Below are 16,026 nucleotides of genomic sequence, written 5' to 3'. Positions count from 1 at the left end.
TAAGAAAGGTATTTCCTCAAGACAGGGCAGGAGGGAGTGTTTAAAACCTGTGGGGATGGGCCAGTGAGGTGGCTCAGCATAATAACCTGAGCTTAATCCACAAGGACCACATGGTAAAAGAGGAAAATGAGTCCTCAAATTGTCCTCTGACCTCCACACGTGTACTTGGTGCATGTGCATATGTACATGAGCACACACACACACACACACACACACACACACAAATGTAATTTAACATTTTAACCTGAAAAAAAAAATCCTAAGGATAGAAAAATATTTTCCCTGTTGTTTACTTATCTCCAGCCCTCCTTCTCTTTCAAAATTTTATTCAGAAAACAGAATTGCAGGAAGATGACAGTTTCATGGGGTTGCCTTTGCTGGGTCCTGTGGCTAACATTAAGATGAAAGGAATGTTGAAGGAAGAGCTTTGGGATTCAGAAACACCAACTTGGATCCTATCTGAGGGTCAAGAGTCAAGAGTGTGCGTGTGTGCGTGTGTGTGTGTGTGTGTGTGTGTGTGTGTGTGTGTGCGCGTGTGTGCATGTGTGTGTGTATGTGGTGTATACATATGTGCATGTATGTATGTATGTGTGTGCATGTTTGTATGTTTGTATATGTGTGTGTATGTGTGTATATGTGTTTACATGTGTGTATGTGTATATGTACATACATGTGTGTATGTATGTGTGTGTGCTATATGAGAGGGAATGGAGTAAAGAAACTGTTGACATGACCTCTCCATGATTAGGAGAAAGTTCTCTGTGTGTGTGTGTGTGTGTGTGAGAAAATGGGAACAGAAATATACAGAAGCATCTAGAAGAGTTCAGAGCAGAGATAGTGAAGGTATGAAGAGATAGAGAATAAAAGTAGAGAGTGACGGTGAGAGGAAAGAGAGAGACAGACAGATAGACAGACAGACAGAAACAGAGAAAGAGACTGGGATGCTGGTATAGACTTTGATGTGTATAACAGGCACTTGTGATGTTAGGGAGCCTTGAGGGCAACCTGGGCTTTGATTTGCTGAGAGGCTCCACAGGTCCCAATCAGAGAGCTATATTCTACCAGAGGTCAGGGAAATGATGCCTTTCTGGGACTAGAAACCTGTTTCACGGGTTGTTAAGGAATGCTGGCTTTTATCTAACTGCCAGAAATAGTCTGCTAGGATTTGGTTCTAATGCTTTGCCTTAATTCAGCCCTCCAAAGTTGGGAACCTGCATGTCCAAATGCTGAAGGTCCCTGTCCCCAATTGGTTTTTGATTGCTCATTAAGAGACAATGGCCAATGGCTGGGCAGGATGAAAGAGGGGGGAAACTTCTAGGTTCCTTGGGGGAAGAGTGACGGGGAGAAAGAAAGGGCCACCAGGAGAAATGGTAGGATGGAGCACGGGAAGGGACAGGAGGGAGTAATGGCCAAAATGTAAGTACAAGAAGGAAAGCAACCCTGGAAGGGCTGGCTGCCCAGAAGCAAAGATAGGGGGCCACCCAGAAGGAGCCAGGGAAGCAAAGATAAAATATAGGTTTTAAAAGATATTAACTTAGAAATACCAAAGAGGAGTGTTTCCTGGCTGCGGGGAGTTTTAGAAGTGTCCAGCCATTGAGCTAGTCAAGGCATATCAAAATTAAGCTGGTATACGTGTCTCTTTCATTGGAGACTCCAGAGAGCTCTTGGGTGGGTGTGGCAGTGTGACCTGCCAAAGCGATTTAACTAATTCACCACTACAACAGTCCATATTGAACTTATTTCTGGATATGTGAACAGCCTGAGACCTAACTCTGTGTGTGCATGTACATATATGTGTGCATGTGTGTGATCAAGTGTGATTATGCATGTGTGTGTGCTCCCTCCCCAGCGGTGTACCCCAGATACTTGATGTTTCTCCTGGCCACAGGTTCATGGTCCATCTTCCCTCCTGGCAGCTTCTTCTCTCCTCTCTCTTCTTCCTCCCACCTCACCTCTCTGTCCCCCAACCAGGTCTCTCCAAACCTACCTACCTCTAATCCCTCCAGTTATTGGCTGTAAGCAATTTTATTTAACCAATAGTTTTAAATCAAGGAACAAGGTTTGTACAACAAAAGCTTGTAAACATGAAAAGACACTCATAGGCCTAGACCTTCCAGTTTGAATTTAGCAATACAATACATAGCAACAGACCAATCCTCAACAGTTAAGAGGGACCAGGTGGGTGCTAGGAATCTAACTCAGATCCTCCGCCAGAGCAGCCAGTGGCTTTAACCACTGAGCTATCGGTCCAGCTCCTCATGATGCTTTTGTGAGGAAAGTTAATTCTATGACCTGAGACTAAGTGGACCTTACATCCACCTGGCACCAGCACACCTTTTTTATTATGAACAATGCTACAACAAAAACCAAGTAAATACACTTACATCATTTGTAACAGGGAGGACAGACAGACAGGAAGACATGGCTGACAACTCAGCACATAGATCGGCAGGAACCTTCTGGGTGCTTGAGATATAAAAAGTGACAAGGTGAAGTGCTAGTCATCACAGAACTCATATTTTACAAGATTTTGATGGAAAACAAACAGGTAGAATGAATACAGTTGAGCCATATTAAATTATAAGCACACAGGTGAAACCACATGCATACACACACACACACACACACACACACACACACCCTGATGGGGGGGAGGAAGGAAGGGGAGAGAGAGAAAGAGAGAGAAAGAGAAAGAGAGGAAGGGAAGGGGAAGGGAGGGAGATGGAGAGATGAGAGCTCAACTGTCCACATATCCAGAAATAAGTTCAATATGGAGTATTTCCATGGCAGATAAAGCCAGCATACCTCAGGAATCTATGAAACGAGTTTATTTTATTTAGTTACGCACAGGAATTTTATGATTACAGATTTATTTTTGTGCTGGAAACTGAACTAGGGCCTTGCTGACTCTAGACTAGCTCTTCACTGATGCCCTATATTCAATGGCCTCAAATTTAACCCAACCTCCTATCCTTCCCTTCCCTCTTCCTCTTCCTCTTCCTCCTCTCTTCTTCTCTTCTCTTTTCTCTCCTCTCCTCTCCTTTCCTCTCTTCTCCTCTCCTCTCCTCTTCTTTTCCCTGTTCTCATCTCCTTCTCCTCTCTCTTCCTCTCTGATCTGTGTTTCTTGTGCACCTCAGGCTAGCCACAGACTCACTATGCAGCTTAGACTGGCCTTGAACTCCTGATCCTCCTGCCTCCATTAGACTGGGATTATAGGCATTTGCCACCATGCCTAGCTTAGCATTTAATAACTGATATAAACAGAAAAAAGACTTCAGGGAATAATGGGTTAGGAATTGTTAGAGAAGGTGACATGAACAGGAGCCAGTGAAGATCCTCAAAAGTGTGGATGAGAGATCTTTTGTAGAAAGCAAGACTTGAGCAAGGACTTAGAGGACAGAGAGATTTGAGCAAGTGTGGAGTGGAAACAGTGAGCAGCACAAGGGAGTGTTTGGAAGCAGCTATTTGCTGAAGGTCTCAGTTTCTTAGTCAGAAGCAGTCATGAAGTGGCATGGTGCTTCTCCAATGTCTTGTGAGACTGGGATTTAGCCTGCTGCTCTTGCTCCTCCCTCTGTCTCCATCCTCCCAAACTTTAAAATGTGGAGTTAAATGAATGAAATGAACAAGAGCAACAAGAGTTATGGGCAAACCTCTGAGTGCTGACTGTGTATCAGGTTACTGTTTATTCTGGGTTTCAGCTGGCGCTGTGCCTGAGACAAAGTCATCCTGAGTTGTAAGATTTCTGTTACTTTAATCCCCTGGGCCAAGCTGCAGCCTTGCAGATAGAGCCTAGGAGTTACAGATTACAGCAGGGCTGGGGAGAAGAACAATGGACCACTTCATTAAGCAGTGCTACAGTGTGAAGAAATGCTGAAGGCTTCCAGAAAAGCAAGGTCACCATCCATCCTTGCTGATATCTCTGCCTACACAGAACCACGGTGCTCATGACCTTGGGCTCCACTCTAGCACCAGCCTGTCCACCTGCCACCTACTCCTTCAGTTTTTGTTGCATTTTATTTATAATGTCCTTGACTTTTCAATCATAGTGACTAATGCTTTACAATGTGCTGCAGGTACTAATCTGAAGTCACAAAGAAATATGTATATTAAACAGTGCCACATAAGAAAAAGTATATATTTATACATATATAAATTATATATATAGAGAGAGAGTGAGAGAGAGAGAGAATGAGAGAGAGAGACTCTACAAAGATGGGCTTATATCAGCTGCTTTGTTTATTTTTTAATCAAGTTCAAAAAACTGGACACTCCCTCATTTATTTTGCTGGCAGATGTTTCTGCATTGCATAGATTTATTGTTTGATCTGTTTATTTTCCTTACTTGGTGAAAGTGATGGTTTCCTCTGAATATCAGACCTTTTGAGGTGGGGGTGAGTTTCTTTAACTAGACTAGATGCAGATGTAATGGGAAGACCTGCTTAAAGCACCACAGTTTGTTTTAAATCTATTTCTAGATGTAGGAGGAAGAGCCAGGACATGGTTCACTTGGTTCACATGTAAGAATATTTTCCTAGTAACAGGAAGCTCTGGTTTAATCCCAGCTCTGCCTGAGCCAGGCATGGTGGCTTACACCTGCAATTCTAGTGCTCAGGAGGCAGAAACAGGAAGATCAGCCATATAGATGGCTTGAGACCAGCCCAGCCGGGCTAAGTAAGAACTTATCTCTACAAACAACAAAAGGTTATCAACACACACCCTTAAGTACCTGTTGAATGTGGGAACAAACAAAGAACTCTCCAAGTGTTAGGAGACAGTTTCCTATGTCCGGCCATCTCAGGAACAAGTTCCATCTTGCTGGCAAGACCAAAAGAAGAGTTCATGTTCCCAGGCGCCGCAACCAACTCCTGTCCTGTTTCTTCAGGTGTTTCATGTTTGTCTGCTAGCCAATAAAGGATGTGAAGAGGGAAGTTGTCTTTATCCCGTTATCTAAACAGACATACAAGTCATAAATGCGCTGCCTATCATGACTTAAATTGACTACGTGCAGCTTGTCCACTCCCTTGTTTTCTTATCATTCTGGACCAGAGTCCAGGAGGGGACCTGACTGCAAAAGCTGAATTAAGGACCCTGAAACCAGGGGACCCAAATAAGGCCCAGTCACCAATGTTAATGTCCTTACTTACCTGTGTCAAAATATGATTGGTTAGTACCACAGCCCCCCCCCACCCCTTCCACTTTGATCTGTGTTCCCATCTTATAAAAATGTTGAATAATCTCTCTTCTGGGATATGGTTCAGATCCTGAACTGGCCTTGGTATCCACTGCTTTCTTTGTAACAGTGTCTAGGCCCAAAGCCATGGTGGCCAGCTTCATTTATCAAGCATATAAATTATCCTTAATATTAACTTGGAAACCTGTTTCCCCACTGGGCTTGATTCTATGATGATTTCTAAAAATGAAACTGATTTTCTCCTATTTGTTTATTTTTCTCTGAATCATCTTTCTTCATTTTTTAATGTTTTCTGTGTTTAGAATCTACCTCATGGGAACCAAGAAACATCTAAGTGCAACTATCTCTTCATTTCTCATACATATTTGTTATAAAATATGAGAAAAATACATGTTTTTATATCTAAAAGTTAATTTCCTCCCACACATTCCCTCCATCCTCTGGCCATCTGTTTTCTTGTTTCAGAGTTTAATTTTATATCTCCAAGGCAGATCTAACTGTACATGAGAAACAAATTTGTACAAACATATATCTTTTATAGGATACTTTACATATACATACATGTACACACATACTATCTTTGAGACAGGATATCTCTATCTATGTAGTCCTGCTGTCTTGGGGCTCACAATATAGACCAAGCTAGCCTTGAACCCACAGAAAGATCCACCTGCCTCTGCCTTCTGACTACTGGGATTAAAGGAATGCAATACCACCACTTGGCATATACATATACATGTATGTATACGTATATGTATACACTACTTTAGCACTCCACTTTTTAAAAAAGATTTCTTTTATTTTTCTTTATGTGCATGTGTGTGTGCATGCAGTGCCCCGAGAAGTCAGAAGAGGGCTTCAGTTCCCTGGAGTTGACATTACAGATGGTTGTGAGCTACCTTGTTGCTAATGGAAACAAAACTCAGAGCCTCTGAAAGAACAAAAAGTGTGCTCAACTGCTGAGCCATTTCTCAGAATCTTTACCTCCAAGCCCCCACTTTAGCGCTTTAGCAATTTCAGTCAACATGTCTTCAAGCATATCATGTACCCTTACATTTAATTACACATTTGTAATCTTTTCATGCCTTTTTTCCTATTATTTTACCCTTCCCCCACCCCCGTGTAGTCATGGTTACCCGCTCTCTACTGAGGTGAGCCATTGATCTACCTGTGCTATGGCCCCACACCTCTAGGGCACACATTTACCCGGTGCGCCTGCCGTTTATTTCTGAGGGACTGCCTCCCCCCTGATGTGTTCCCTGCTTCACTCACACCCACTAAAACCTTCTACTGCTTTCTTTAGGCTTGTCTTTCCTTTCTCCTTGATTTCAAAGTCTACCTGATTCTCACGACATCCTGTACTCACTGAACTGAGCTAAGTTGTCATTGCAAAGGGAATCCCAATACTTACCATGTGACCCAACACAACAGACATAAACTCATTTATAAGGGAATCACTTCCCATGAGAGGGGGTAACTCAGGCTATGGCGTCAGCTCCTGTGCTCTGAGGCCATCCAAGAGTCTGGTATTTTGATTTGAAAAAAAAATTTTCTCTGTATAATTTGCTAAAAGGAACAGCTAGCAAGCACACACACACACACACACACACACACACACACACACACACACACACCACCTTTTCTTTTCCCTGTACAAATTGATTCAATGGCTGTTGATAAGTGCCCAGTACCTGAAGATGACAACCTATCTTCAAGAAGATGTATTCATTTTTAATTTTTATGTGCATGGGCATCTTGATTGTGCTTCTGTCTGCTGTGTCCAAACCCAGTGAGAGTCCTTGAAGTCCAGAAGAAAGTGTCAGGTCTCCTGGAGCTGCACTTACAAACTCCAAACTCTGGTGCTCTGCAAAAATAGAAAGTGCTCAAAGCCTCTAGGGCATTTCACTGGCCACAGTTTTATGATTTTCACAATATGCCACTGTCCTTTTAAACAGACATCAGGACAAGGGGAGCAACGTATACCACATGTTTATACTTGTTTTGTATTTGCCTGTCTAGCAACTTCCCTTACAGGGCTGTGGGAGTCTCTGCATGGATTCAAGTTGTCGCCTGTGGTCCTTTCTACCTTTTCCTAACTCAGAGAAGGGTTCTTGCCTGGGATGAAGAAGGCAGCCCCTGTAAACATGTAACAAAGAGTTGCTTTGATTAATATATATTTCAAATAAATTATTTTTCATTTTGTTTAGGCTTTACTGCATTTCAGGAGTTGGAAACAGCTGGCTTCAGCTGATTTGTCTGTATTTTTCTTGTCTCTGGGAGACAGTATACCTCAGCTCTTTACTTTATCACTACAGAAGTCAAGGTCTTACGATTTACTTTAAAGCTAACTTTTGCTTGCTTTTTAAAAATACCACTTGGAGTTTTGGATCGTGGTACATTATTTTAGTATTTGAAGCCATTTTCTTATTTCTTCAAAATGTATTCAACTGAAACTCAAAATCTCCCTTCCATTATTTCAGGGACTCTCATATAGAAAATTAAAAGAAAGAAAAAAAGACCAAAAGTAAACAATATCCCCACAAGGCATACAGAATACACAGTGACACATATGAGGAGCAAACAAACTTAAGTAAAATTAGAGCTGTCATTTTGTGAACAACTTTTCCCCCTTGTATGGAATTCTCCCTTTATTAATCCTTGCCTGTTGGGCAATACCAAGAATGGGCTTTACTCTGTTCTAGCAGAGATCTAGCGCCACCTAGCGCCGCAATGAAAATCTGCTCTTCTCTTTTTCTTCCCCATCCACCGCCACCCAACCCCGCTGCTCTCTCCTCCTGGTTGAAATGGTAGATTGCTATCCCAGATTATGTTCAGGAAACATATAAAAAGACAGATAGATGGATGTAGTTGCTTATGTTCATAATCTCAATACTCTGGAGGATTGCCATAAATATTCAGGCCAGCCCGAGCCACATAATCCCTTCCAAGCCAATTCAGTCTACAGAGTGAGACTGTGCCTCACCAGTAAAGTAAAACAATGTCAAGTAAAAATGTGTGCTTAATTGAGGCTCCGACAATTATTTCAGAACAGCGGTTATCATTTCTGTGTGCCCAATTGGGTAATCGGGGGTGGTGGAGAAAAGTCAGGGTGGAAACGAAAGTCAGTGGGAGCAGATCATGTCGCACATAAAACTTCAGAGCCTCTAGTCTGTAGCCAGCTAAGGTCACAGGCCCCGCAGGTGGATCAGAGGACATCGCTTTGAGTGCCGCAAGCCTAGGCCTCGAGGTTACACAAATCTTCTGGGGCGAGAGACAAAACAAAAACAAAAGCCGTGTGGTGGTTCTCACACAGGAACATTCTTAGTTCTCACACCTTGAAAACTTACTCTTGGGAGACTCAAGGAAAAAGGCAGGTGGAGCCTTAGCCACCAAAGAGAGGGAGGAACCGAGCTCCTTCGCAGACTTGGGTGGGCTCGGGGCGGAGCCGCGGGAGCATCCTTGAGCAGCCATCGCAGAGCATGATGGGAAAATCCTCCTTCCCTTGGACATGGCGCGCACCTGCCTGGCAGCCGCAGCCGGCTCCAGCACCGCGCTGTGCGGGTCCGAGCTGTTCGGCGTCTGCCGCGGTTTGGGCGGCGGGGGCGGGGGCGGGGGCGCGACTAGAGCACACCGGCACGCACCTGCATACTGAGCAGAGGGTGCTGAGCTTAGGGTGCTGAGCCCCAAGGCGCGCGAGGTTCCTGCCAGACTCTGCGGGCATGGCGTCCCAGGTGCTGCAGCTGCTCAGGCAGGGCGTGTGGGCCGCGCTCACAGGGGGCTGGTACCACGACCCGGAGCATAGCAAATTCACCAATAGCTGCCACCTCTACCTGTGGCTGTTCCTGCTCCTGCTGCCACTGGCACTGCACCTGGTGAGTCCTCAGCTTAGAGATGGGTGGAGGAGGGGGAGGAGGAAAGAGAAAGGAGGAGAAACAGGAAGCGAAAAGGAAAATTAACAGGAGAAGAGAAAGAAGGGGGAGAGAAGAAGGAAGGAGATGGGAAGAACTAAGTAGGAAGTAAGGTTATGAAAGAGAAGGGCAGGGGGAACCACAGACGAGGCCCAGGATGGGAAGGGGACAATGACTTTTGAGAAGTAGGAACCTAAGAATGAGGGAGATGGGTTGGAACAGCAGTCCTGCAGGGCACAGGGGAGTCTCAGGAAAGAAGTATGTAGGACTTTGGGGATTTTAAGCTCATTAAAAATCGATGCGGGCTGCCTGGATGAGTCAGGCCCTGCTGTCGGAACTGTTGAGACCGGCTTGTGGGTACCAACCCTAGGCCTTATGACTTCGGATGATATCAGCTATGACACCAGCTATAACACGTCAGGTGTGGTCGCAGTGAAAAGGCAGTATGAATTCTCCCCAGGCGACCTGATTTCAGTTGTTCGTCGTTTTTTCTACTCCTCTCTTCCTGTTTTGCTTTAGGAATGTAGATTCCATGGTCCATCACTCTGCAGTTTCACCACGGTGTAGAGAAGTCTGAAAAAAAAATTAAAAATATACAGGAGTGAATAAATGTCATACACTATGCCAGAGCAGTGTGGCAACTCCTCCTTGTGAGATGGCCAACAATGGGGGATAGTGGATGTTTGCTGAATGGTTACCTACGACCTTCATAGGCCAGTTAAGCATATAGGTAGCTCAAGGCATGATGAGGAGCCCTGAAAAAGCTGCCTGCTGTTAACTTGCTGGTGAGGCTAGGAGCCGACTCTGATATCCCAGTGAAGGACTTTATCCCTAGAACAGTATGTGGTCATGTTCTGCTCCACAAAATTTTCAATGAGTTTTCGTGGCTGACAGATCCTGAGTCTGACATTCGAGATGCCTGGTGGCTTGGCACCCTGAGACCCTGGCTCTTCATCTGGCAGTTTGTCCAGAGCTGTGGTTCTCACGGCAGATTGCCTCAGCTGAATTCTGGATCCAGCTTTTCCCAGTTCTGGGACCATGGAAGAAGTTATCTTACTTTGACCTTTCACTTTCTCAGCTGTAGAACAAAAGATTTGTGCGTGCGTGCATGCATGCATACTTGAAAGCATGCAGAGAAGTCAGAAGACAACTTGGCAGGGGTTCCGCTATGTGGGATTCATGTATCAAAATGAGGTCATCAGGATTGGTGGCAGGTGTCTTTTCTCGCTGAGCTATCTTACTGGACACTAGAACCAGTTTGTGCAAGCCATGGAGCTCAATGACACTATGTATGAAGTCTTCTTCAGGATAGTCTCGCTTATTATGCTGACATTGGACCTACTCGGCCTTAGTTTTCTAAGTGGAGGCCTTTCCAGAGAGTAGTGGTGGCCCATGTGTGTGGCCACTCGGTCTTCTAGTTATGATCTCAAAGAAGAGAAGGGGACAGATGGACCATGAGGTCAGGGACTCCCAGCACATAGAAGGACTCCAAAGTGGGTAGGTCAGGGTGTCTGCCTATTGCTGAAAGAAAAGAGGTGAGATTGTCATGTAATAGGGAGGGTGGTAGGACATGTTGAGGGAAGTTATCTGGGATAGACCTTATAGGACTTATACAAAAAATACACTTACAAACAAACACAGCAAGAAGCTTGAAATAGGATAGGAATTAGTTTCTACCCCCAACAATTTTGTTTTGTTTTGTTTGCTACTGTTTTTGTGTTTTGAGACAGAGTCTCATGTAGCCCAGGCTGTCCTTAAGCTTTTGAACTTCCTGCCTCCCCCTCCTAAGTGCTGAGATGATGGGTGTGTACCAACGTCCCTGGCTTCGGGTTGTTTGTTTGGGGGAAAAAAAAATTCTAACGTTCAGAAAAGTTGCAAGACTTGTACAAAGGGTGTTACACCATGTTCACTAGAGAAACCAATTCTTAGCATTTTACCATGTGTATTAATTACCATCCTTGTTGTTATGGCAACGTACCCGCCAAGAGCAGAAGGGAGGTTTACTTAGGCTCACAGTTGGAGGGTGCAGTTCATCGTGACGGGAGAGACCTTGAGGCAGAAGTGTGAGGCCGCTGGTCATGTTACGTACTCAGTCAGGAGGCGGAGAGAGGAGAACGCTGGTACTGAGCTCGCCAAATCCCTTTTTCCTCAGTTTGGGACCCAGAACGTGGGCTGGGGCCATCCACATTTAGGATAGGTTCTCCAACCTCAAGTACCCCATCTGGCACGGCCAGAGGCTTGCCTTGTATGTGACTCTAGATCCCATGAAATTGACAGGATTCACCATCACAAGCTTCACATGTCTACCTCACTGTTCTCTTTATGTATTAATATATTCATGGTATAGTATTTCAAAATAAGTGATGGGCCATAAGACGCTGCCCACATCACAACAGGGCTGTGTATCTTGAGAGAGCTGCCAGTCATCATATCATCAAAAAAGTGGCTGAAATGACTGTCTTGTCTAATATCTGGCTTTTATACAGATCCCCCATCGTGTCCTGGGTGGAAGGGCCTCTTGCTTTTTTCTGGATCCAAGATTCAGTAGAGGATCTTGCAAAGCTTCTAGGTCCTTAGTTAACCTTTACTCCAGAGGGTCCCCAACTCCCTTTTTTGGCTTTTGTAGCATTTAAAATTGTTTTATAGAATGTATAACATTTATAGAGTGTTTCTTTTCTTTTCTTTCTTTCTTTTTTTTTTTTTTTTTTTTTTTTTTTTTTTTTTTTTTTTTTTTTTTTTTGGTTTTTCAAGGCAGGGTTTCTCTGTGTTGTCCTGGCTGTCCTGGTACTCACTCTGTAGACCAGGCTGACCTCGAACTCAGAAATCCACCTGCCTCTGCCTCACGAGCGCTGGGATTAAAGGCGTGCACTACCACCGCCTGGCTATAGAATGTTTCTTAACTTGTGTTTCTGTTTGCTGGGATCACATGTGTGACTAGCAGTTTGGGAAGGCAATACCAAACAGGGCTGTGTCCTTGTGCAGCACATCAGAGGGACACGGCATATTCTTCCACCCCTGCGCCCATTAATGCTGCCATTGACTGTGGTCACCGCTCAGGGCAGAGTCTGTCCAGCTTTTGCATTGAGAAGTATATATTCCCTTTCTGCATTCAGTATTAGGTGAATTAAAAAGTATACAGATTTCATCCCCAGCAGCTCTTGTACTCCGGTTTAAAATACTTACCGCCATGGGGCTTAAGAAATTGATTTTGTTTGTTCTTCCAAGCTTTCTCAGTTGGTTTCGTTCTTCTTAAGGGAGAGTTTGTTTACTTTGCTCCCTTTACGTGTGTTCTGTTGGTTGTAGTTGACATCATTTTGCCTTTCTGTGTGATAAGTGCTTGTGAACCATGAATGCGTAGAGGACACTTTGTGGTGTGTGGTGTCTTCTTCCGTTGCTCTCCACTTTAGAAGTTGGAGTCCCCCAGTTCTACTAGGCTGGTTGGCCAGTGAGTTCTAGGAATCCTTCCATCTCCACCTCCCCAGATCTGGGATTGCAAGCATATACTGCCACATGCTTTTGACGCTGGTACTAGGGGTCACTGGGGTCCTTGTGCTTAGGTGGCAGGCACCTCCATCCATTCCCCTCAGAATTCCTTTGATGTGAAGCTGTAATCTGTCATTTGCCCCTGGCTCTTCTACTCTACTTGGATGGAGACTCTTAGTACTAACAGAGATGCAGTTTGGTCACTGTAATCTTGGGTTCTCAAGGGTCCAAGCTGTGGGCTGGAAGACCCAGAAGTTGCAGCTCAAGCTCTGAGAGCAGAAGCCTATTACCCTAGGCCAGAGGTTCTAAACCTTCCTAATGCTGCTACCCTTAAACACAGTTGCTCATGTTGTAATGACCCCCAACCATAAGAGTATTTTTGTTGCTACTTGATAACTGCAGTTTTGTTACTGTTGTGAATCATATTGTAAATATCTGTGTTTTCCGATAGTCTTCAACAACCCATGTAAAAGGGTCAGTTGGTCCCCCAGAGAGGTCATGACCCATAAGTTGAGAACCACACCTTAGGCTTTAGCAGCCAGACACTTCTGGACTTTAACCACCAGCAGTCCCAGCATCTCAGTAGCTCTTGCCGTCCTCAGCTTCCCACAGCAGTGGGCAGCAGCAGGTGGTGCCTACTAGTGTTGCAGCTTCTGAACATGCCTCCAGTATGATGGTTTCTATATGTTTGGCCTAGGGAGTGGCACTCTTAGGAGGTGTGGCCTTGTTGGAATAGGTGTGTCACTGTGGATATGGGCTTTAATACCCTAGTCCAAGCTGCCTGGAAGTCAGTCTTCCACTAGCAGCCTTCAGATGAAGACATAGAACTCTCAGCTCTGCCTGCATAGATGTGTCCTGCTCCCACTTTGATGATAATGGATTGAACCTCTGAACTTGTAACCCAGCCCAATTAAATATCCTTTATAAGACTTGCCTTGGTCATGGTATCTGTTCACAGAAGTAAAACCCTAATGAAGACATCTAGTATTGGGGTGCTCGGCTAATACAAGGGTGAGAGCTCTCTAGCTCTTGGGCTTTCTGCTCTTGGCCAGCAGCTAGCATTAAAGTTCTTAAGCCTCTGGTATCTGAAATCCTCAGCCCATCAGGCTTGTGGCTTCTTGCCTCAGCTCTTCATAGCCTTTTCTCTCCCTTCCTCCCTCCCTGTCTCCCTCCTTCCCTCCCTCCCTCCTTCCTGTCATTTCTAGAATGATAGCCCCCTCTAGTATCCCTCATATCTCAGCACTGAAAAACAAATTATAGAGCATTAACTCAAACAACAATGGCTTTAGCTTATTTATGGCTATTGATTTGTCTTAAATATAGAAAAGAAATATAGACTTTTTGGTCTTTGAGGGCTATTAAGACTCTTCTAGTTCTCTGATGTAAAGATTTATCCATATGTATATGCATATCCCAAATCTTTACAATCTCAAAAGAAAAGGCAGATGGAAGATGGGGAGAAGGCACAGCAGTTACAGTACCAAAAGAGCAATTGTGAGTTTGGATCCTCAGAATCCATACAGAACATCAGGTTGGTGGCCAACCCACCAGAAATCCCAGCCTCAGAAAGCAGAGACAGGGCATCCACCCAGCAAGCTGATTAAGTGAGATTAGCCATGTCAGTGAGCCCTGTGTTTGATTGAGAAACCTTGCCTCAGTGAATAAGGTGGAGGAGTGAGGGATGGTGATTCCTGATCTCATCCTGGGGGTTCCCATGTCCATAAGCACCCCGCACGTGCCACCATGCACACCAGAAGTGCATACAGCTATGCATACATCATACTCACACATGAAAAGGGGAGGGGAGAAAGAAAAACAGAAGGCTAAAACACAGTCCATTGTTCTTTATCTTTTGTTATCTCTAAAATAAAGACGACACCAAGGTACTTAATAACCAGGGAAGAAGGAAAATGGCTGCCATAAGAAGGAACCCCCAAGGAATCCTGCTGGAAAACAACCTTTACCAGAAAATGTTTGTTGTGGTTTGCATGTGAGATGTCACCCACAGGCTCGTCTGTTTAAACACATGCTGCCTAGCTAGTGGCTCTGTGTGGGAAGATTGTGGAACCTTTGGGAGATGAACTTTCGCTGAAGGAAGAGATTCACTGAGGGTGGGCCTTCAGATTATAAAGCCCAGTCCCACTTCCTGTCCACTCTCTGCTTCCTGTTTCCTCAAGATCTGAAGAGTTTTGGAGTCCCACCACTATTCTTCCCTGCCTTCTTCCATGCTTTCCCCTTCATACTGTGCCGGATCCCTTTAAAGTGTGAGCCAAAATGACCTCCCTCCCTTAAGTTGCTTCTTATCAGACATTGGTCACATAGTGAGAAAAGTCACTGGCTTGTTCCAGTTTTCTTCTTATGTATGGGTCCATCTGACCCACTGCACCAGCTAAGTAAAAACATTTGCTCTGAAGTTCCTTATTACATTTTAAAACTGTATCTGACTTTATTCCATGAATTGTTAACAGTATCTATGGTTTGGAGACCAGGTAAAAGTCGTAATAAGCTAGGTGGTGGTGGCGCACGCCTTTAACTTGGGAGGCAGAGGCAGGTGGATTTCTGAGTTTGAGGCCAGCCTGGTCTACAAAGTGAGTTCCAGGACAGCCAGAGCTATACAGAGAAACTCTGTCTCGAAAACAAAACAAAACAAAACAAAAATTGTAGTAGTAAATCCAGGTGTAGTTTTAAAGATGAAGGGTGGGTGGTGGTAGCAAGGATGACCATGGGAATTAGAGACACTAGCATCCCAGGGCTTGCTGGGTACCCAGAATCCTCCTGGCTCTGCCTTTGTAGCACTGGCGTTATCAGTAGAGGCCACTGTGACTGTGCCTGGCTTTTTCATGTAAGTTCTAGAGATTGAACTCTCGTCTTCATGTTTGTGTGGTAAGCATCTTACAGGCTAAGCCAGCTCCCCAGCCTCAATAGGTTTTTTCTTTCTCAGTGCTGGGAATTGAACTTAGAGCTCCACATAGGCAAGTGCTCTACCACCGAGTTGTGCTCCCTGCCCTATTATTACTCATGTACTAACAGCACACTGATACATAGAATGGTTCATACACTGTTACTTCTTGTAACATACTCAGTGATCTGAATTTCAGTAATAAAACATTCATATATAAAAATCAAAGAGCTTAGGAGAAACACTGGTCATCCAAGTCACTGATGAGAACTCAGGAGGCAGGAAAGACCAAAGGGAAATAGATAATATAATCTTTTCCGTTGATATTCTAACTGGAAAATGTCCCCAAGCCAGAAGCACTTGATATCTCCCCTGACTTATGCTCAGTAAAGACTCAGTTAAGAGAGCTGACTGTGCAGCCGGGCAGTAGTGGCACATGCGTTTTATCCCAACACTTGGAAGGAAGGCAGAGGCAGGCAGATTTCTAAGTTGGAGGCCAGCCTGGTCTACAGAGTGAGTTCCAGGATAGCCAGGGCTACACAGAG

General features: G+C 44.6%; 1 protein-coding gene across 6 annotated transcripts in view; it reads left to right on the top strand.

Annotated features, from left to right (window-relative positions):
- Pcnx2 (pecanex 2) overlaps positions 1–16,026 on the top strand; it is a 156,081-nt gene that overhangs the window by 3,377 nt on the left and 136,678 nt on the right. For 5 of the 6 annotated variants that reach the window (XR_004110381.1, XM_031341829.1, XM_031341831.1 and 2 more), the window contains exon 1: positions 8,578–9,063. The exons of the other annotated variant lie outside the window; for it this stretch is intronic. Coding sequence is in view for 4 of the 5 variants with exons in the window: in XM_031341829.1 (XP_031197689.1) it covers positions 8,911–9,063 (153 nt within the window). In the remaining variant the exon portion in view is untranslated. Of the gene's footprint in view, positions 1–8,577; positions 9,064–16,026 lie in introns of those variants that run through there. 6 annotated transcript variants of the gene reach the window in all.

Source organism: Mastomys coucha, unplaced genomic scaffold, assembly GCF_008632895.1.
Source record: "Mastomys coucha isolate ucsf_1 unplaced genomic scaffold, UCSF_Mcou_1 pScaffold22, whole genome shotgun sequence".
NCBI classification, from domain to species: domain Eukaryota; kingdom Metazoa; phylum Chordata; class Mammalia; order Rodentia; family Muridae; genus Mastomys; species Mastomys coucha.
The sequence above is the reverse complement of the archived record's forward strand: the minus strand, read 5'-3'. Positions and strand labels throughout refer to the sequence as shown.